Below are 23,191 nucleotides of genomic sequence, written 5' to 3'. Positions count from 1 at the left end.
TTTTACATTGAGAATAAACTTGACAATGGAAAACAGCAACAAAGGAAGACTGAATAATAGCAGAGGATGAAGTCTGAGATACTACAGTGGTGGATGCTATAGGAAACCCAGAAAATACCTGAAGTAGATAAGATTAGCTCATCAGGGTCTGGGTGTGATTATTTAATTATTAGAAACAAAAAGGGATTTATGTTAAACCATTCCTATGGAGAAAGAAGTAAAATACAGAAGCCACTTTATTAACCAGATTTTATGTTGTTCCACTACCTTCACATGTGTCTGGTAAAACATACTGTACATCTGAGCACTGGTATTAAATAGCTTGGTGTGAGACTTCTATGAAGCTTGTTATACTCGCACGAGCAGTCCAGTGGCACCTTTAAAGACTAACAGATTTATTTGGGCATAAGCTTTCGTGGGTAAAAAACCCCACTTCTTCACTTCTTCAGTGGCTTTTTTACCCATGAAAGCTTATGCCCAAATAAATTTGTTAATCTTTAAGGTGCCATCAGACTCCTTGTTGTTTTTGTGGTTACAGACTAACACGGCTACCCCACTGATGCTTGTTATATTATGACCATTTGGTAACATTTCTCTCAATAATAAGGTAATCCTATGGTTCCCAGGATAGAGGTATTGGAGTCTGCTTGTATATAAATCACCTGGAAAAGGTACAATTTAAAAACCAAGATCTAGCTCAAAAACTAAGCTAGCTAGAAATGTTCTGCCTGTTTGGGTATACTGTTTATTACGGGTTTATGTGTGATGAGAAAGATAAAGAAATTGTCTCATAACTTCTCGTATAATTCAAAATTAGTAGCAAACCTGAAGGTGAAGGACTGTGAGGATTCTAAGATTAAAATGATCCTCTGTTAATCAAAGTAGTACATTAAAGTCCTGTCCATCCCCTCCCCCAAATGTTAATTTCATTGTAGGGCATGGGGGAGAGGGGTTAACAGCAGAGCAGTTTACATGTGGATTTGTTTGGAGAGGGAGGAGATGAGAACAGATTGCCAAAGCACAATTACTCTAAATGAACTAAGCACAGGCCACACCTGTGTCTGGGACCTAGTGCTTGCAATCCAGCCCTGATTGGCTCTCCAGAGACTTCCTGGAGGTAAAGTGTCAATTAGTGTAATGACCCTGGACTTTGTCCACTCTGTTCTTTCATTCTGAGCATGGAATAACTTCATGTACACAGGGGGCTCTCTTTAGCAAACTCCTCTCAACAACACCTGCTCAACCCTTGCTCACGTTCTCTCTTCTTTCACTGCTATTCCCAGCTCTTCCCTTCAGCAGGATTGTTGAGCTAGAATACAAATGCAGTGTGCCCTGGAGGCAGAGTGGTCTGAACCTTCACTCAGATAGTAACATTCAAACACCTGGATAGATAATATCATTTTTATAGAAAATGCTGAAGGCTCTGCACTTGGGGCCTGATCCTGCGTTCCCACTGAAGACAATGGGGCGACTCGTAGGCGTAAGAGAAGTTCCTAGCTATGTTAACAGTTCACAGGTAGATTTCAGATTGGTTACCAGGAAGTATTTACCCCCTAAACCTTGGGCACTAATCAAACTCGCACTCCTATTACAAACTCCTTCTCCAAACATGCTTCTGCCATGAGGCGGTGGGCAGTGGCAACCCACTACATACAGTCCCTAAATACTGCTCTGTAGAAGCACGGCACATGAGTGTGGGATCATCAGCAGGCATATTGTAGATATGAGCAGGTCAGCCTGCGGGTCTGAATAAGTTGTGAACTCCATGGGGCAGAGGCTCTGTCTTCCTCCATTTTTGACAGGGCCAGCCACACTGGCACTCAAATAACAACCACAAAGGAGTGAATGATGATTTCACAGCATGACTCCAATTTAAAGTGAACAGTAGTCACATGGCCAGTGCACTCCCCCAGTACCACCCCCACACACTTGGGACAGGACTAGATGAGAAACATGGGTTGTGTTTTAAAAACATGCTCTAGCTAACACATTTTAGGGCCAGACTGAGAGAACCTTACATCGACTAGTACTCTGGCCTACACCAGGAGGAGTCCCATTGAAGTCAGACTTGTGGAGTAGAGTACTTCAGGTGAGTAAGGCTGTCACAATTCAGCATGTTTTAAAACACTTGCAGAAGCTCAGTGTAACTTTTAAGAACATGTCTATACAGTACTTAACTTGTTTTCACCAACACCTTTTAGGTCATATGTTTTCAAACACAGCCTAGACATGGCCTTACATTTTAGACTGTACTCACTTTAGAGGTGTGAAACTCTTGTCTGAGCCAGGCTGCTTCAAACAGACCATGCTTCTGGAAATTGTCCAGTCTGTGCCAAAGACTGAAAGGATCTAACTGTTGAGGTACTACAGTGATGGATGGTTCGGATACCCCAAGATAGATAGATAAAGGGATAGGGGTGTTCCCATTCCACTTTCCTTGGCTGACCTGAACAGGTACATAGGAACTGATGTTGGGCCAAGGTTTCCTCTGGTGACTGAACTAGTGAGGGACACACAAACAATGGCCTGCATGTGCAGATCCGAGCAAGGAGATGCTGTAAATGACACTAGCCTTCTCCGTTCTATTCAGCCCCATGCAGACGTGTAACAGCTGGCTGGTGAGAAGTAGAGCTGTGGGCAAACCCAGTGGCTGTAATTATGACAAAAAGGAGGGTTTCACCATCGACAGCCTTGCCGTGTATGGAGCAAAAAGCAGCAAAATCACAGCAACACCTTGGTACCTGTCAGCCAGGCCACAGCTCGGTTTTCCAGCTAATTTTGAACCCTGTGTCCCAAAAGCACTTTTGGTGGGTGAAGCATTTAACCCTTAGATGTTTTACAAAGAAGCTGTGAAGCTTCAGGTTCCACTTATAAATTGTTCAGAAAATGCTGAATAGGGGTTAAATGTGTTACCGACATAAGTAGTATGTGTGTGTAGATCATTATAACCACATCAGTAAAAAGTGTGGTGGTTTTGAGCAACCTATTGATCTGTTGGACTAACAATTCATTAACCATTTATTAAAACATCTTTAATCATTTATTAACCCTTTTATAAATGGCACCTTAATACAAAGTGTGATTAAATAAGGTTTTCAAAGCGCTTTGAGATCGATAGATGAAAGGTGCAATAGAAGGACAAAGCACTATTGCTATTAGAATGTATTTTCATGTGAAGTACACAAGCTATCTTGGTTTCTGATCCGCCAGTCACGGTAGCATTTAGGCTTGAGAAGCGTTCTCTCTTTTCAACTTTGCAGCATAGTGACATTCCCCCTTTAAAGAACTATCCAATTTTAATGGGCTCCGGTGCCCAATTTATTGTGTAAGTCATTGTACGTCTCTCTTACTACATCCACAGCCTTTGTGAGCTTCCCTTTGTGATGTCTCCTGACAGCGTGCAGGCGTTTCTTTGTGATCTCTTCCCTGTATGTCAACATAGATTAGCTTTTAAGGCCTAACAGCCTCAGCTGAATAACTTTTTTTAACAAACGATCATCCTGGGAGTCCCGTGTGTTCAGTGTGACCAGAGAACCTCCAGATACAATGTGGCCATTCGGGGGCAATGCTGTCTCCACTCACTGGCCACGTGGCTGCTGCTTTGAATGCTCCTATCAAGAGTGGTAGCCAGAGATGGTCTTTGGGACCTGCAAAACGTTTGGTCGAGCCCCAGTTTTCAGAATAGCCTCAGGTGTAAGAGAGAACTGTAGAACCTGCTGCAATTGGAGAAAAAAGGAGATAGAGTGTGATGGAATGGGAACGTCACAAGAATAATCTCTCCTGGTGGTCCAACCAAATCATACCGCTGGACCTGCTGATAGTCTCTACATTTGTTCTCTAATCCAGGATACAGCTAGGTAGGTGTGAGAGAGACAGATTAGCTTGCTTGAGCTTGTCATTCCCAATTCCCTTTTGTTCGCTATCAGCATAGCTCAGACCCATCCCCACAATCAGCTTCTCTCTGGAAGGCTGCCGAGGAGATGTGATATTTATAGGGTTTACTGGAAACAGTTGGCACATTGCTGGGCTTCAAGAGATGATTGTTTTTCAGAGAAGGAAATTAGCTGGAGTGTGGGGCTGGTGGCCAGCTTGGGCTGTTAGCAAAGAGAGCCTGGGGTCAGGACCACGTTGCATTGTTTCCCTTTTATCTCCAGAAGCAATTTGCCGTTCTCTGTTTCTTAAGTGACTCTTAATATGGGCAAAATGAGATCACTGGGTATTAATCCTCCATTTTAGAAGTACTTGAAGTATTACCACAGTGAAATAGAGTGTAAGCCACTTAAACAATACCTACTGAAGTAATAATGCTGATAAAAGGGAGATAGGTTCACCGTTCTTTCCATGGGGGCTTTAGGCTGCCAGCTCCCCATTAAGGTCAATGGGAGAAGCTTGGCTAGTGTCCTGTGTATGAATGGGACAGGTTGGTGCCAGCCAGCAACAAGAATGTTGCTGAAGAAAAACATTCTTGTGGTTTAAACATGGGGTGAGGAGTTGGGAAGTCCGGGTTCTGTCCCTGGCTCTGTCCTGTGAGTTCTCTCTTTCTTGGGTTCCCCATTTGCGGAGTGGGGTTTGTGATATTTGCCCACCCTGCTGGGGGATTGAGAGGCTGAATTAGTCAATGTTGGGGGTGTAACAAAGATGCAAAGTACTGTTTTTTCCCTTGTTATAGGGAAAACGGGTGGGGTGTTCCAAGCATTGAGGCCCCCAATTCCGATTGAAAGGCAATGGAAGTTCGACACCCAGCACCCTCCAGTGTTTCTGGAAATCCTACCCAACTTCCTCATTTACTTATTTAGATGTGTTACCAGGTGCTTGTATCGTGCTCTAGGCACTGTCCCGGAGCAGCCGTACCAGGCATGAGTTTCCCAATGGTCCTAAGTGCCATTCACCGTACAAACTCCTGTCCCCTAAACATACCGTACATCGAACCAGACACCAGGGTAGTGTCTAACTAATAACTCCTGTTGCTTTCATATTGTTCTAGGTTTTCCAGCACTGAGTACCAGGAAGTTATGGAACAAATATCCCGCAAAGTCCAGCTGCACAAGGAGACCATGGTGCCAGGGGAGCCACAGCTAAACGTCTGTGACAAGGCCGTCATGGTAAGGGATTAAAACATAAATCAATTTGAGCATCCTTGGCTTATAATGTATTTCGTAAAGCTTAAAAGCCTCACCCAACACTGAGGAAGGCTAGAGAAGAAACGTCATTCCGTCCTTTCGAAATGCTATCTGGCTACTGCATTGAAGATACAGCCATTGGTTATCTGTGGAATGCTGGAGTACAAAGTGTGTGGTCTTAGGCCTGGAAAGTCTACCAGCACACTGTGATAACTCTGTGACTTCCTTCCTTATAGATAGTACAGTATCCACGGCTCTAGTGCCTTCTCCTCCTTCCTAATCCCCTCTACAAATCTCACTTCTTCAGATGCAAGTAATGGAAATCCATTACTTGCATCTGAAGAAGTGAGGTTCTTACCCACGAAAGCTTATGCTCCCAATACTTCTGTTAGTCTTAAAGGTGCCACAGGACCCTCTGTTACTTTTTACAGATTCAGACTAACACGGCTACCCCTCTGATACTCTACAAATCTCAGCAGTCCAGCTGCATTGTGAGCAATGGGATTGGCACCTGGGCTCTTGTCGTTCTCAATGGGTTTGGGTAGCTTTGGTCTTGGTCCACCTCCCCAACCTCAGCCCACAACTGTTTTTCCAAAGTCTTCATGGTCTTAAACCCAGCAAGTGGAGAGTAGTGCTGCTTTTCTGTTCAGATTGTATTTGAAACTGCGTGTTTGATAGTTGTGCTTTGGCATTTCAGTCGAAAAGTCCCTGATTTCTACTGAGCTCCTTCTGAACGTGATGGTTTGGGACATTGAGAAGGGCCCGGAGCAGTGTGCAAGATTTGAAGCATGTAAATCCCAAAGAGGGAGAATTATTTAGTCTAGTCCAAGATGTGTGTCTAGGATACTGGGATGAAACTGAAATAAAGGAAAATGTTGTAGATTGAATAGCAGGAAATCTTCCCGACAGTGAAATAATCTTCCAGGGCAAATTCCAATGGCTACAGAATATAACATAGGGAACAATCTTGCATTAGTAGGGAGATGGATAGAGTCACCTAGTAAGTTTTTACCATCTCTAATTTCTAGGATTTTCATTTCTTGGATGTTGTGCAGGGGAAGCAGTTGAATCAGTTCTTCTGTGCTGCATTTGTTTCACGTTTGCTTTAATAACGGTCATCACTCAGCAATGGTATTGTATTGCCTGCTTTGATAAATGTATTGAAAGGTTCTCCAATTTCTGCACATACCTAGTAGTGGGTCCCCATATCTGTTCTTAGTGCCAAACCCATTTACTTGGCTTGTGCCCTGAAGATCCCTTGGGGGGCTGGGAAGAGGAATCTTTCCTATTTAGCCATGGAATAAAGCAGATCAACCACTTTGTAGCTGTTACTCTGGTCTCAGGACAGGAATAGGCGCTGCAACTTTAGCACCTCTGCACCACCGATGTGGCAAATCCTCCATTGTCTTGTGCCCCAGTGATCCCTGTCATTAATGTGCAGGGAACCCCTGTTGAGCTGATCTCTCAATGTGCTGGTTTGAAGAAACTGCCCCTCTGCCTGGACCCACACCAGTTTTGCTGGATGTGGGACTTGGCACATGAAGGGGTCTCAGGACGTGGTGTTTCAAGAATGGATCTATGAAAGCTGAATGGACTTAAATCTTGAGTCTAAAGCAGATGTAATCCAGTTTTTCAAAAGGATGAAAATTCCCTTTGTTTGTTTGGATCTATATTGCTTCAGCAGAATGTTTAGCCTGTGAAATTTCCAGTGGGTTTTTCTTGTTCGTATGTATTTTGAAAGTGAGAAACCTATTTAGAAAGCAGAATTAATTGTTCTTAAATTGTCTGGAGCCCTTCATTTCAGGAGACACGCTCCTATGAAATCCCTCTGCCTTCCCGTTCGCCGCCTGCAGAGATTGCTGGTGCGTCACTGCCATCTGTTGTTAGTTATGTGGAATGTAAACCGGCTCCAGCATTTTTTATAGCATTCATCTTTTCCCTGAAGGAATCTGATACTAAACAAATGCAAGTGACTAGATTTTATATGTATAAAAATGAAGACAGTAGGTCAGAGCAGACTTGAGCCTTAATAACTGACCAGAAGAATTTCCCGTGGATGTATGGGCACTGAGAGAGAGGAAAGAAAGATCACCATTTACCAGGCTTCTGTTTCATAGAGGGAGACTGAGAGAGCAGAGGATTTCTGGAGACAGAACAGGAATTGTGACTTTTCATTCATTTTACTGCAATCCCACATTTCATTTTGGGGTTTTTTTTTCATCATTTAAATACTCACCTCCACCCACCCATTTCCTACTAGCCTTTTGGAAGCTGGGTTTCCTCACTGATCACATTTATCCTCTGCCGCCTGCACACTGGGACAAGATCATTCAAGAAGCAAGAAAAGAAGGGAGGCAAATAGCCTTGGTTCACATGCTTTGGCATGGTCGTTATCTAAGCGCCTCCTAATCCATCAATTCATAGGCTAATCCCCCCAAACGCTCATTAAAACGCAAATATTCTTCTCTCTCTCTCACCCTCAGTCTTCAGAGGCTGCTGCCTTGTACTTGGTTCCTTAAGAAATTTTACAAAATACCTTACTGCTAATAATTACAGCCTCTTTCTGGATCAGGGGCAATTTGAGGGGTTTCACTAAACATGTAGATTTGCTCCCTCATCACGTTATTGGAGAGAGGGGTCACCACAACTCCCTGCACACTGCAGATCTCAGACAGGAGGCTAATGCAGGTGTCTGTTACTGAAGGAATGTGGAAGGCAGTTTCATAACCATCTGCGGGAAAAGGATTTGTGGGCTTTCCTGAGGACTGTAGGGATGAAGTTCCAAGGGTGTAGCTAGATGGACCCTGCTAGCTTCAGCCACAAGTGAAGGTTCCTTTTTCAATGAGAATATAAAAGTGGTCTCGTGTACTAAAAATGTAAATGGGTCTGTTGTGGCTCAGGGCTCATTGTCTAGCTCCTCTTCCAGACCTTGACAGTTTAATTCCACAAGGCTGATTTTATATGTCTCTCTCTCTCTTTCTTTCTTTTTTTTTTTTTTTTTTTTTTTTTTAACAGAATTGGGCTCCTCCAGGCTGTGAGAAACTAGGAAAGTGTTTGGAACCTCCCAAGTCCAATCCAAAGAAATGCTTTTGGCCGCACTAATATTCCAGCATGCAGGGTCTGCTTGAAAGCCGTAAGCAGCTGAGATCATGGTTCACAATGCACATGGACACTTGTGTTTACGTCATGGAAGGGAGTGATGTAAGATATCATCACCGACTCTTCAGAAGGGACCAATGGTTACAGCATTACTTCTCAGGGATTTAGCAATTAGTTTTCGTTTAATTCAGTGTCTCTCTTAATGGGTCAAATGAGATGTTGCTGCAATGCATGGTAAATTTTCAGTAATGAATATAATTTTTAAATGATATGACTAGAGAAGATTTTCAGCCAATCACAACTCTCACATTTCCTCAGGAATGACATGGCTGTCCAGTCAGCTTGCTCCTTTCCCACTCAGGCTGTTCTCTTGGATAACTCTTCATTAAAGTGGCCTCAAGGGAAGGTCCAAGAAGAAGGTTGCCCAGAACTTTCATATTCTCCAGATAGAATATGCCAGTTTTGCTTTGTTTTACTTTCTAGTCACGTAGGAATAAAGTTTGTAGCTAGCTGCAGTCATTTTCAGTAACTGTTTTAAAATTGTACTTCTCGTGTAAGCTCTTTGAGGCATGGCCTTTTTTTCCCTTTTATCTTTTTTAGTGTGTGTACACAGCACAGGTCCTAGCACAATGGTCTGTGATCCTTGGTTGGGCTACTTAGCTGCTATTGCACGACAAACACCACCCACGGGCTCTGTGTCTCCCTGATGCAAACATTCCCTTCAATAGCCTAATATTACCCAGCAGGTTCCAAGCGGGAGAATGCCTTGTATTTCTCAAGCATGAATCTGCCAACCGAGCTGTTGTGAGCATGAGCTAGGTAATGTTTGTAATGCACTTTGAAGATGAAAAGTGGGATGTAAGTGCTACGTTTCCCTACAGTATTACAGGGAGTTTCTTTGGGACCCAGGGATGGCCCTCAGTGGCTTAGTCCAGGATCCACTCACTTCAGATCTGGATTTGGTCACACTTCCAGCTTGCCAAAGGAAGTCACTTTTCAGTCCTATGGGCACAGCCAGCTGGAGGCTCAGAAAGGCCCATTTGCATCAGGATCTTTAGTCTTGGCACTGTTCCCAGTTTATGCTCTATGGGGAATTCTTCTCCCGGTGCAAACTGTCCAAGTGCTGCACTCAGCATCCTGGGGCCAGAATTCCTGTAAGTGTAGTTCTCAGGAAATGTGGAGCCCCAGCAGAATTGCACATGGAAGGCTCTTCCCCTGGCTCTGTATCTGGTACTCATGCACCTCGCTAGTGCTAGTGGCTTTCTGGTGCACAAAGAAAAGCTAACAAGCCATTTGGGGATTGCTGGGGACACGCTAGCAGTAGTCCTGTACAGCCTGTCTGGGCCACTTCTGTCTCTCCAGAGCACTTGATGCTATTCCCATTTGTCTTGATGCAGAGGTGAGTTGCTTCAGGAAGGCAACAACTCTTCCACTCCTCCCCCCACCAAAGCCCACAACTCCAGATAAATGGAGACCACCAGCTTCGGTGCTAACCATTATACCACCCTTTGCGACCCTGGCTCTACACCTTTTGTCCACACAAGCTCTTGTCCTGCTTCCAAGCCTAAATAATCCAATCCTTCTGTTCCCCAATGTACTTGCCTCCTCTAAACCCCTTCACAGAGGCTGGACAGGCCCACAAATATAGGATTGTCAAGAAGTGACACTGGAGTTGGCCTTAGCGCCCTTTGTGTCAGGAATTACAACAAGTACCAGAGCCTCACCCTCCAGCAGAGCCCTCTTAGTATCTCACAGATCTGCTCATCTGTCGGGGTGATTTTTCTGCTGTTCTTCATCTTATTTACCTTGTGGGTTAGAGTGTTCCTTGTTATCCATCAAAGATCTCAAGGCCTCTCTGATTGAGTCCTAACATATTTTATGTATGTCATCAGAGTATGGCTGGTGCAGACAGCCCATTTTGAGTGATACGCTGGATGACAGGAGATGATGGATTGGAGCCTGACTATAGCCAGAGGAATCATTACACAGCCAGCACCCCCATTTCAGATCTCTCTCCTCTCTAAGCTTGACTGCCGCTGGGATCTGTCACCCAGAAATGCTCAGAGCTCTACTATCCATATTTGTTTAATACTCTGCACTGTCAACAGGCATGGAGATCAGCAGATGTTGGATTCCTTCATTATGACGCTCTGAAAATCACTGTCAACCTAAAATGTAATTGTTATGAATGTAACGCTATGAGATCCATGGACGAAAGGCACCATGTAAACAGGGGTCAATGCTTGTTCTTTAAGGTCCAGCCCAAACACACTAAGTTATCGCTCATTCTAAGCATTTATACCATGCTCGTCACAGTAGGATCTGGGTGCCTCTTATCCCATGTATTCCTTACCTTCCTCCCCCTTTTTCTTTCTTTCCCAGCTTATATTGTCAAAGATCCTGCTTTTCCCCTCTCTATATATCTTGCTGATACAGGCCCATCAACTTCTTAATGCCCTCAGTATTTGATCAGTTACAAGGAGCCCTGATTTTTCATCACTCTGACAACTCAGTTGCTTGAGATAACACTCCCATGCTCCTGATTTCTGTGATCAAAAACAAAGGAACAGTCAGACACCGCAAGCCAACATCCTTCGTATATCTGACTGTTCCTTTACTAACTTTAGACTTTGCCAACTCCAGGTGGGTTGCATCAACTGAAACATTCCAGAGGAGCACATCATATTGACATTTTCCCTCCTTTCTTTCTGGTTCTCTAAGCATCATAGTGTTGTATTATTGTCTAGAAAAAAAAGAGGGGTGGGGAGAGAAACCAAGTTAGAGAATGTGCAAAAATAAATGAAACTGATGCACAAGCTTGTAAAGCAAAATGGCCGTGCACCCAGCCAGGGCCCCTTAATGGGGGCACAGTAAGAGATATGTAGCAGCCTTGAGATCCCAGGATGACTTGTTCTGATTTAAACAGATATCAAGAGTATTGAATTGATTAGGGTTTTACAAACAGCCGTAAGTGTTCATTATCATATTTCTAAGACATTGAATTTATAACAACATGTCTATGATGTGATTTGGAAACAATCATGCTGAGGTGATAAATGCTGAGAAGTGCAACATTTAGAGCCATTTTTTTCAAAAGTGTGTGTGCAAGATATCTGTATGTGCACATTTATTTGCAGTAGTTCTGCATAAAATAGCCGTTTAGATGTCTAATTGATCTAATTAATCACTTGCATGTGCAGTTATGACAAGTGAATATACATAGCACTCTTATTTTAAATCAATCCCTTTTCCAAAGATCCACAGGTTCTGCGCACATCTGCATGCAGAATTCTGGATGCTGTAAGTGAATTGACAGTGAGATTTGTTTAATTCTCTGCGCTGCACTTGTTTCTTTATAAGAGACAGAAATTTGATATGAAGGAGCTACTGCTGTAAATTAAAATAAGAATAATTGTAGCAAATGGAAATTAGCTTCATAGCTGTATTGTTAAGTATTTTTAATCAATGCCTCTTCCAAAGGTGGACAGTTTTTAATGTTGTTGTGAGCCCAGGGGAATTGAAGAACAAAATAAAAAGGTATTTGATCAGCATGTGCAACGTGTATTTTCTGAGGCTGACAAAACTAAGAGATGCAACCCCGATGCCAGCACTAGCATTAGAAACCTGCCTCTCTTCTCCCGAGCAGGGTGAGAGCCAGTTGGGGTGAATGGCAGGATTCTAGCCAGGTGCTGATACAGCTCGGAGAGATGCAGCACAGTCTAGGATGGGACTGGGAATCAGGAGAGTTCTAATCCCAGCTCAGCCAGTGACCTGCTGCATGACCCCAGGCAAGTCACCTCCCCATTCTGTGCCTTTTTCCTCCTCCCACCCTTTATCTTGCCTATTTCGATCGCAAAGCTCTTTGGGGCAGTGTCTGTCTCTTACTGTGTTTGGGGGGGGGTTTCCAGTATAATGGGGCCCTTTACACACTACTGTCATACAAATAAATACCTCACATTGGGACAAATTCACTGATGAGCTCCAACTTTTGCACCACTCTGTCACACAGAGCAGCTGTAAACTTGGCTTACCTGGCTGGGTAAGCTGTGTTTATGGCTGGCTTGCGTCACTGTAGCAGCACAAAGCAGCCAGAACACATTGGTAAATCCTGCCCTTAGTATTTATATAGGACCTTCGATGCAAGTCTGATCCAGGCTCCAGCTGCCCAGAACACTCAGTGAGTCAGTGAGCTCTCTGGTTTGGGAACTGCCCACACTCAGGCAGGAGTTGGTTTTCTTGTGGCTGTTGGCAGCTCAATCTTCTTTCAAAGAAGGCAGGCTAGCAGGTGGGTCTGGCTGACTGGCTGGTCTGTTATTGGCAGTGATGGTTTCTTGGTGTTTTCCTCTCTTAAGATGTGTAGTTTGGAGCAGCACATAACACGAACAGAAAGAGGACTTATGTCTTGAGTTTATTCATGGTTATGTGATGTTCCCTTCTCCTTTATATTTAAATATGTCTCCTAAATGGCACAAGCTTAAAAGCTGCCCAGGCTGAGAATCCAGGGAATTCCTTCCTTGACTTTAATTTCCAATTAGCTGATCCAGGAGACTCCAGAGATGGCCTCTTCCTCACCCCCTGAGGCTATGTTCTCATCAGCCCCTCAACGCAAAGAAGCTTCTGAAATTGATGTAACTAATAATCCTGGGGAAAGTCCTACGATATTCACAGTCTATGGCTCCAAAATTGGAGGCTTGATTTGAAAACCTGCAGCGACAAATGGATTATCTCGGTGGCAAATTAGTCTCTGTGGACCAACAATTTGGGTATCTGCACACTGGAATTGAAAACCAGCAGATCAATTCCAAACACTTACACCCAAGGTTAATGTCCTGCAAACTGTGTTGAATATGGTGATGAAAGATAACATGCCTCTGCATTTTAAATGTGAATCCTTGGAAAGCAGCATTAAAAGTGAAAACGCAAAGGTTCTGAACTGACCTGCCAGAACGGAAGGCAATGACAGCGGTGCATTTGCTAATAAAATGTTGAGCCAGGCCTTGGGATGGAGCCCTCAGATGGGTATTGAGGTTGACAGAGGCTAGTGGGTTTTTACTAACGGACCTAGAACTAATACTACTGTGGAGGAGACTGTCGGACTTCAGGGGATGTTCATTTTAGCATCGGATCCTGCAAGGTTCGGAGCATTTTCAGATCCTGTTAACATCAACGGGAGCTAGCAGTTCTCAGCACCCTCCATATTCAAGCCTTTGACTGAGGTATAGGATACGCCCCCATGGTCACTATCTTTAGTAACGACTTCCCAAAGCCATGTCACTCTTTGTAAAGTGAAGCTGATAAGGTGGGTAACTTTTGGAAGGTTGAGAATACATTTTTTTTTCTAGGGATGGCGACGTCTACTCAGTCATAACACTAATGATTCTGAACAAAGCAGCACTAATAAAGAAAGAACTCATGAAGATGGGGAGCTATTGTTTTCATCTCTTTTTCAAGAATATTCCGATTCAAATTGGGGAGAAAAAAATTGAGTGGGATAAGGCAAAACGTTCTGCAGTGTCGATAGTGGCTACTTCATCAGACAGGGAAGAGGAATCCCACACCAGTGATCTTGCTGCTGTACTGTGCACTGGAAACTTTACAAACTACCACACAGAATAATTTCCCTTTTTTACCAGTTTTTATAGCAGTCACTCCCAGAACTTCAACACCCTAAGAACTGTGTTGGATTTCGATTGGTGTCAGGACAGTGGTCTTCTTAATGAGTGGCTTGATTTCTCTTTCTTGAGACTTATTTGGAAATATATGGTTTTGCTTGAATGTTTCTGGTAGTATCAATGTTTGATACAAATTTCCTATGCATTATTGGAAGAGGGTAATACAGAGTAAGCTAATGTTATGCTTTGTTTCCGCTTGACTAAACTGTGGTCTTTTTTAAAACCATGTAAAGAATAACGAAAAAATATTTGCTTCTCATGTGGGTTGCTTCCTCTTCTCTTGGTTATTTTTGACCCGTGGGCATTGTTTGCTGGATTCATGGCATATCTTTTTCTATGGTTTATATTTATTCCTTGTTCAAGATCTATTCAAAATCCTATAAATAAATTATAAAAATCATTCCATAAGAAGGTGGATTTCCAGGCAGGAATCTCACCTTTTAGGAGAGAAGAAACATGAAATCAATCACACTCCCTGAGAGAGAGAGACAAGTCAGCAGCTGGCTTTTGGCTTTCAGTGCATTTTATTTCCCTGGAATCAGTTAATACCCTTCTGGGTGATCTCTAGGTTGGATGGCAACGAGATTCCTCCATTGAAAGGGATACAGGCTATAAGCACCGGGAGATGTGATTTGAGGCATTTGTGCCAAATCCACCAGTTCTGGATCACTCTCAAAACCCCATTTTGGATGACTAGGCCAGTAAGGAAGCCAATGGGAGGCTTTCGATTGGGCCCTATGTCATGAAGAGTCGAAGCAGTCATGGATATGGCTAACTGTAAAATGACAGCATTAGACTATGGTGCATTTGACTTTATTACAGAAAACCTGCCTAATTATCCAGTACCAAAGCTGAAGGCTGCATCATAGAGCTGGGTGGAGGAAAATAACATTGACAGACCCAGATTCCAGCAGAATATCTGGTTCCATCAAAATCTAAACACTGTGCGAAATCCGGTGGATTTCACTGGAATTTCTTTTCAGAAGAAAACCAGGAAAAAGTTTTGACAATGTTGAATCAGTTTCCAACATAATTGGAAGGAAACCGATCAGTTTTTTGTTCTGAAACGACATTTCCAAAACTTGATTTTGTGTTTATAATTCTAAATTTCAAAAAATTGAAATGAAATGTTTTGATTATCCAAAAATGAAGGTGTTTTTTGGGGTGGAATGAAGCCAGATTTCCAAATCCTGAAATCCTTAATGAAATTAAACTTCTGCCCTCTGCACAGCTCTACTACTTTACCAATGAGTAGTTAATCAAATTAAAGTAAGATATCAACGTCTTGTAGACAGGTGTGTACATAATAATACTTTGTACCTCTCATGTCAGGATCTCAAAGTACTTTTACAGGCTTAACTAATTAAACTTCCCAGAACCCGTGTGAGGGAGGTGTAGCCTGATTAATTTGATACGTTTGGGTGGTACTACAAATGGGCATCTTAAACCACAGTGACTTGTATTAAGGGTTCAGCCTCCTGAATGCCTACAATATCGGGATCAGTAGAGTGAGAATCACCGTTAGCAATTCTATTACATTTAGAGACTCTAGGAGCCCATGAGGAACTGTGAGTGTATGGCGTGTGGTCACAGGTTATCAAACATCTTCTTATTAACAATTAAGCAGATGAACAATGACCCAGTTACTGAAACTGATACAGAGATAGAGAGAAACAATGAGATGTCCAGCATCAATGATTTCATACTCTCATCCCTTAGGGAACCATCGAGATGGGTAAAAAGATCATTAGGTGGCCTTCCTATTGGGTGTCCCCGACATGCTTCCCTCCACACTCAGGCAGGGCTACACCTTTTATCCCGTTACATCCATTATGCTTATGTATCAGAGTAAGAGTATCACCCCTTTTCCTTATTTGTACTTCCACACTTTACTAACTTACCATGCCCTGTTTCTTATAGGTTATCCCCTTCACTTAGAATCGCAGGGCTGGAAGGACCTCAAGAGATCATCTAGTCCAGTCCCCTGCACTCATGGCAGGACTAAGTATTATCTAGACCATCCCTGCTAGACCATCTAACCTGCTCTTAAAAATCTCCACTGATGGAAATTCCACAACCTCCCTAGGCAGTTTGTTCCAGTGTTTAGGAAAAACTTCCTGTCAGGGTGGTTAATGTCCAACCGAAACCCGCCTTGCTGCAATTAAGCCCATTGCTTCTTGTCCTATCCTCAGAGGTTAAGGAGAACAATTTTCCTCCGTTCTCCTTGTAACAACCTTTTATGTACTTGAAAACTATTATCATGTCCCCCCTCAGTCTTCTCTTCCCTTAGTCTCATTAACATGCACATGAGGCGGATACAGACTAACACGGCTGCTACTCTGAAACCTTTCATTATGGTAACTTTGTTATTACAGAATTCTTTGAAAAGTTACTACCAGTCATCTTGTGGCATTAACTGGTTCATTGAGGCCTATTTCCCAGGACATCAGAAACTAATACATCTATTACTGTATCTCTCAATCTTACTGGCCCAGGGTTATCCCTCAGCCATCTTGTCATGTCAACCTCTTTCAGGCCTGGGACCTTCGATGGCCAAGCTAAATCTCTTACTGGCCTAAAGTCTGTAGGCCTTAGGTTGATGCTTTACCTTCCTTATCCTTATCCTACAACTTAAACCACACATTGATTGTATTATGTATTCGTATATTCATCTATCCTTGCAGTTAATTTAGATACACCTCTACCCCGATATAACGCGACCCGCTAGAACACGACTTCGGATAGAACACGACTTCGGATAGAACGCGGTAAAGCAGCGCTCCGGGGGGGTAGGGCTGTGCACTCAAAGCAAGTTCAATATAACGCGGTTTCACTTATAACACGGTAAGATTTTTTGGCTCCCGAGGACAGTGTTATATCAGGGTAGAGGTGTATAATCACATAACTACATAATTATATCAAACGATTAACTACAGAGTTAGTAGTGCTTGCAGGCTGCTGTAATACAGTCACATGAAACAGTCTTTCCAGCGTTAGCCATATAACATCCCATGCGTTTCTTGCCTCGAGGAGGAGACACAGTCCATCTCTCTCCCTAGCTTGTCTAGTCAGACTAGGTGGTCCAAACCTCACTAGTGATAGTCCAGAACTAAAGCATTTTGGCATGAATTCCTCACCAGTGGAGGGGTCTCTGCCTGGCTCAAACGGGCAGGACAAAATTAGTCCTAGGCAAATTCTTTTCAGATGAGACTCACACTGCCCACCCCCTCCCCCCATTATCCCTCTGAAAGTTAACTGGTTGCGAGGAATAGGCGGCGGGAGCATTAGATACCAAAACCCAATATATTGGCCAGTAGAGCAGTGTTCATCTTGTCTCCTTTGAAATGGAGGAATAGAGGGGTGAAGAGCTTGTAGGGGTTGGGGCAATTTGGTTGTTAAGGTATCTGATGTGCTGTGATCTGGGGCATGGCAAAGGGTAGAAACATTGTTTTTCAGAAGTATCTTTATCAGCTCTCTGGCCGGGCTGATCTAGCATTATCCAGGGAGGGACCTGAGCCCCTATCAGAGGCATGAAAGTCCCCTTCCCTTCAGATTGTGGGTAGAATCCTAACAAAGGGCTTCTGGGAGGCCCCTGCAGCTCATGGGTGTGAGACATTTGCTTCTCTAGGAGAAAATGGCAGAGCGTCACGGGGATGCCCACTTGGCAAAGTGGTGTGGTGTCCCGTGTTATCAATGCGAGCAGCGCTTTTGCAGACAGCATGGGAGGGTTTCAAAGAAGAAAGGCGAGGCAGCCCAAACGGGAGAGGATGGCGAAACGTAAAATTTGTGTTATGGGGCCATAGATCCATCAATGATGAACGGAGGAGGATGGAGATGATTTAAGTTTGCATTGATGGAACATTGCAATGTGGAGCTCCCACTTCCTAGCCAGTTTGCTATCCCTGGTGGGCAGGAAAATTACCTGAATAATTTCTTTCTGCTGAGAAAGCAGCCAAGACGCTGGAATAGCTGACTACACCGTACTTCAGTTGGTAAAGCAGCAAAACAAACTCCTCTGATCCACCTCGAGGAATTAACAAGAGAGCCGAAAAGCCTCCGTTCCAATGGAAAGTTATGTGCTTGATCTGTGTTTGTTTCTTCAGTTGTGGAAGGGCTGGTTGACTTGGGCCAGCTGTTGCAGAGAGGATTTGCTGGTGGCAGATAGGACTTTCCCAAAGTCAAATTAGCTTATTCCTAATGGGAACTGCTATGAAAATAACCCACACTGACCTTCTCCTGCTGTTGTCTCTCTCTCTCTAAAGCGCTTTCTAAGAAACATAAATCCCTCAGAAAGGACAACCTTTGCACTGACCTTCAGCTTCCCCCAGGCTTACACTTAATGCCAGGTGGTCATTAAAACAGGTGTCTTTTTGTCACTTTGCCAAAGCAGGCCCATATCCCTCCATGTATGGAATAGAGAGGAAATACAGCCGTGTAGCCGGCAGTATGTGGTGCACATCTCCCCTAGGGGGTTGCACCAAGAACTTGCACTCTTCTCTTAGAGCAGTCATCTATCCACATTGAGGGAGAAGTCTTATAGGACGGGATAGGCTAACCAGGATAGGGTGACCAGATAGCAAGTGTGAAAAATCAGGACAGAGGATGTGGGGGTAATAGGTGCCTATATGAGAAAAAGCCCTGAATATTGGGACTGTCCCCATAAAATCGGGACATCTGGTCACCCTAGCCCAGGATGAAGACAAACTAAAGCCAGGTGCAGGCTATGCGCTGTGTGTCTTAATTCATCGTGCCCTAGTCACAAATCACCATGGCGTTCTTCCCTGTAGGCTTCACTTCCTGTGTAGGCACGCCCTGATTTCCACCTCCCTGCAAAACGGGACTACTGCCCATGGGATATGAAAGCAGCAAGGGCTGTGAAAAACAAACCCCATTTTCTTTAGAGAGACATACCAGAAGGCAATCTGGCCACAGCAGACTGCAGAGTCTAGACAGCAAGTCACATGACTCTTGGGTTAATTGACAACCGCTGGTATTGCTACAGCCCTGAATGAAGTCAGTGCGACCCCACGTTTCTACAGCAGGGCTGCTCCAGCCTGCTTTCATTTGATTGGTCATAAAGACCCAGCGTGGGCCAGGGCTGACTTGCGCCTAACCTACTGGCTAGCCCACAAACCGCATGGAGACCTTCCAGTAAAACCCCGTGTGCGATTTATTTACAATGTTCCTCTCCACCACCTCTGCAGACTAAGCAGCCTCATCCCAACAGTAACGTGGAATCGAGCCTTCCGCTCCTGACCGAGGAGAGGTCTCTCAAGGTAACCCCCCTGGCTGCTTCTCAGTCCCCTTACACCTCCTTCCTATGCCTCTTGTGCCATCTGGGCTAATGAGATAATTAGCCTTCTCCAGCCCATCTCTGCCCATCCATTGGGCACAGATCCCATCGTCAGGTGCACTCTGGGGAACTAATTGGAGTTGCGGTGAGCAGAGCCCTGGCCCAATTCGGTTACGCAGTGTCACATCCCCACCCGGCCAGGACCTTCTTGCTGCCTCGCTGGCTGGCTGCTGCCTGGGAGCCCTGCTGCTGTTGCTGACATCATGGAGGAGGAAGACAGAGCTCCTGCTGATGGACTGAGTGGCTCGCTATGCCCTCTGTGTTACCTCCTGGGCCGGTGGTGCTTGTTGCTTTCATTGTGGGGGAAAGGGGAGCAGTGCAGAGCAGGGTTCTCCGCTCAGTGTCTCCCTCTGGCTCCCTGCTTCTGACCCTGTGACCATCGCATTCTGGCAGAGTCCCTGCTCTACAACCCCCAACTTGGTGCGTAGGTGGTGGAGTCCCCCTTGGTGTGCTAGAGGTTGGTCCTGGCAGGTTCCACCCAGATTGGAGACCTCATGGATTATGACCCGGGGGGGGGGGGGGGGGGATCCCCTGGGGCTTTCCACCCTTCATGTTCCCCAGTACATACTGCAGGAGGAGAGGGCAGCCTTACCACCCACCCCTCGGGGTTTCCTGAGCGGGTCTTGTGGGAGGGTATTTCCCACCTGTCCCTCACCCCTGGCCCTCTGGATCTTGTCATTGGGCTCTGCCCCTGAGTCCTCCCTCCCCCGGCCGCTCCCCCTGCATAATCTGAGCCGGCTGCATGACCTGCAGCCGGTTTGTTTCTGCACCGCACCTAGAACACAGCTGTACATGCTCGTGCCCCATGCCTTTCACTTCCTCACCCTCATGCCTCACCCCGACACCAAGGGGCTGGACCGTCTGTGCCGGCTGGGTGAGCAACCCCAGTAGGCAGATCTGTATTCTACCCTGGGCCCGCAGCCTGCCGGGGATATCGGCTGGCGGCTCCTTCCCGGAGCTGTGAGCACGGGCGTGTACTTGGTGTGGCTCACCCTCCTCCCCGACGCCTGCCCCTTTTGCGGCATGAGAGAGACCCTGGCGCAGGTCTACCTTGAGTGCGCCAGGCTGCAGCCCCTTTTCTGGCTCCTCCAGAACTTTCTCCTGGCCGCACCTCTCCCCACACCTCCTAGTCTAGGCACACCCCATCCGTGGCCCCACAGAGTCACGAGACCTCGTCATCCCCCTCCTGACGTTGGCCAAGGTGGCCGTCTACCATACCAGGAGGAGGCTGCTGGACAGGGAGGTGCTCTCTGACTGTGCGGCCTATTTCCACTCCTCCCTTAGGTCATGTCTCCAGGCAGAGTTCTTCTGGGCCGTGTCCACTGGCTCCCTATACACCTCCGAGGAGCAGTGGGCCTTGTCCAGGGTTCTCTGTTCGGTGTCCTCCTCTGGCTCCCTGATTTGGACCCTGTAACCCTCACTCCTGTCCCTGTTTGATCATGTGTTGTTCCCCGCCTTTACTTGAAGCCTGGGTTTAGGGGCTCCTCCCTTTAGGCTGAGTGAGGGGCCTTCTGATGTTGCAGGCAGCTTGGGCCCACCCGCTCCCAGGAATTCAATAGGTGTCGTTGCTCAGCACTGTGTCGTAAAGCTGCGTACTCGTAGTGTTTGCTGTTACATGTACAACATACGCCACAGATACTGTGTGTTTAAAGTATGGGACTTGCCTAAGGCTGCAAAGATGATGGCAAGTTAGGATCAGCAAGGGAATCCTGCCTACTGGGACCTGTCATCGCTCTAGGCTGCCCAGGGCCCATCTTTTGGCCATTCCATAGGCTTGTTGTCAGTGCAATAGGAACGCTCTAAATCCAAGTCTCTTGGCTAATATGTTCATTGTATTCGTTAGCTGAGGTTTGAACGTGCTGCAGAAGAAACAGGAGTTAGGAGTCTGATGTCAGGATGCTCTGCCCTGTGGTGGGCTGATTCTGAGCCATGTCACGTTGTCTGGAGTGGCTCACCACGGTGAGTGCCAACCTCAGGGCAGACTGGCAAGAAGCAGGGCAAAAATTCCAAACTGGTGGTGACAAATGTGAACTCCTGGATTCCTGTAACAGTCTTACCATGGAGTCACACACAGTCCCCTTAGACTCTCCAGTCTATCTTGCCAGCCAGGCAAGCTAGACTTAGTGATAAATAGTCACTTACACCAAAAATCACAAAATATTCAGGTTGCTCCCAGGCCCAAGAGACCGGTCATTTACCCCAGATCAATGTGTATCTTAGATCTCACACCAAAGACAACACCTGTAGCCAATCCTGTAATAAACTAACTTAAAAGATTTATTAACTAGGAAAAAGAAATGAGGTTAAAGCATGCAAACATATACACAAATGATTTGCAATCTAAATCCTAAGAGTAACAGAGTTGTAGTGATCTGTCAATTCAAAGACCCAGAGGTAACCCATGGAGATCTCTGGCTTCCGTTTAGTGTCTCTGGCCCTGTGAGAGTTCAGACAACAAAGAGATGGAAAATTTTCCTGTGTGTCTGTTTTATTTCCTTCATTCAGCCTCCAAGTCCATAGGATGAGCTTCCTTGCATGTAGCATTTCCAAGGTGTGATAGGGCCATTCACCAATCCTTTGTATTGCGATGTTCCTTAATGGCCCGGTCTGATTTTGATAGTTTTTTTTTTTTTAGGGTGGGGTGGGGTGGAGAGGGGGAAACACTCTTCCCATCTGAGTTCACAAGTTTAGAGCAAACATTTTAAAAGTTATAAAGCAAAACTTATATATTTCCTTATAGCCTGGTAAAATACAGACATTACAAATAAGACGAATGCATGCTGCAACTTACAAACATTCTTTAGAGTCTAAACACTAAATACATTCTTGTAAGACTACCACCTATTTCGAGCAACACTAATGTGTAAGTGACCTGATCTGGGCACCAGCTATGAGTTTGTCAGTTCTTAGCTAATGCCTGCAGACTTTACAAGAGGTGGCATCTGGCCTGCCAGCATCACAAGCCAGTAGCCCAGAACTGAGCATCCTCACATTTCCTACTTGATTTTTTTCCACTTTATGCAAATGAAACAACAGATTTTAACTGATACAAAATGCATACTCCAGGATGTACTAGTCTGTGCTTAATGTTCAGGTCATGCTGCGACCTAGTTTATCAAGCATGGGAGAGGGTGAGAGATGTAGCGGGTAGAGCCTGTGACAGACCAGGGAATGGGTTTGCTTGGTATTGAGTAACTATGGCTGGCTTTTGGTAGAGGGCGAAAGTGACACGTCATCCTGAGCTTTTGAATTGGTAACTTTTTTCTTTTCTGTTTTTTTAAGCCAGAACTATAAACCAAGTTCAGCCTCCTCTCGGCGATGCTGCGGAGTTAGTGCTGTGTTGTTTCTAACACGATGCTGCTGACGTGGCTTCCTGCGTGGTGCAGCGGGTCCTGCTGTAGTAGGACTCGCTCTTCCCTTGGCACAGAGGCTAAAGGTGAACAGTGTCATGGCAGGGGCGGACAGCGGGGTGGCATCACAGGTGTAACCTCATAGTGGCAGGCAGGTGATGTGGCCGGAATCAGTGTCATGAGGTCACTGTGTGTGTGTGTGTGACATCACCGGAGTGATAGCCCAGTGCTGGTGTCATCAGGGGGTGGCTGGAAGGGAGTGACGTCCTCACAGCAGGCGTGACAGCATGAGGACGGGCAGGTGTGGGTGGCAGTGTCTTTGTGGTCATGGTGGAAGGGAAGGTAACACCCTGGGGACGTTGTCACGGGGCACCCATGGATGCCACTGGGAGGGCAGGTGCTGATAGCGCCGGGCCACACCACCAGCAACAGCCCCAACTTCCTCTCTACCCCTTCCAGCTGCAATGGTCTCCCCCCTCACACTCCCCCCCCTTCCAGCTGCAATGGTTTCCCCCCTCACACTCCCCCCCCTTCCAGCTGCAATGGTTCCCCCGACACACGCACACCCTTCCCCCCTTTCCAGCTGCAATGGTTTCC

The 23,191-nt window shown here is 45.5% G+C and overlaps 1 protein-coding gene across 3 annotated transcripts in view; it reads left to right on the top strand.

Moving 5' to 3' along the window:
- Positions 1 to 11,767, top strand: part of GALNS (galactosamine (N-acetyl)-6-sulfatase) — a 65,739-nt gene extending 53,972 nt beyond the window's left edge. For all 3 annotated transcript variants that reach the window (XM_065567339.1, XM_005292220.5, XM_005292222.5), the window contains 2 exons: positions 4,985 to 5,102; positions 8,136 to 11,767. In XM_065567339.1, the coding sequence (XP_065423411.1) occupies positions 4,985 to 5,102; positions 8,136 to 8,222 (205 nt within the window). In that variant the 3' untranslated portion in view covers positions 8,223 to 11,767. The remainder of the gene's footprint in view (positions 1 to 4,984; positions 5,103 to 8,135) is intronic.
- The last annotated feature ends 11,424 nt before the right edge of the window (positions 11,768 to 23,191 follow it).

The sequence above is a fragment of the Chrysemys picta genome, chromosome 14 (assembly GCF_011386835.1).
Source record: "Chrysemys picta bellii isolate R12L10 chromosome 14, ASM1138683v2, whole genome shotgun sequence".
Lineage (NCBI taxonomy): Eukaryota > Metazoa > Chordata > Testudines > Emydidae > Chrysemys > Chrysemys picta.
The sequence above is the reverse complement of the archived record's forward strand: the minus strand, read 5'-3'. Positions and strand labels throughout refer to the sequence as shown.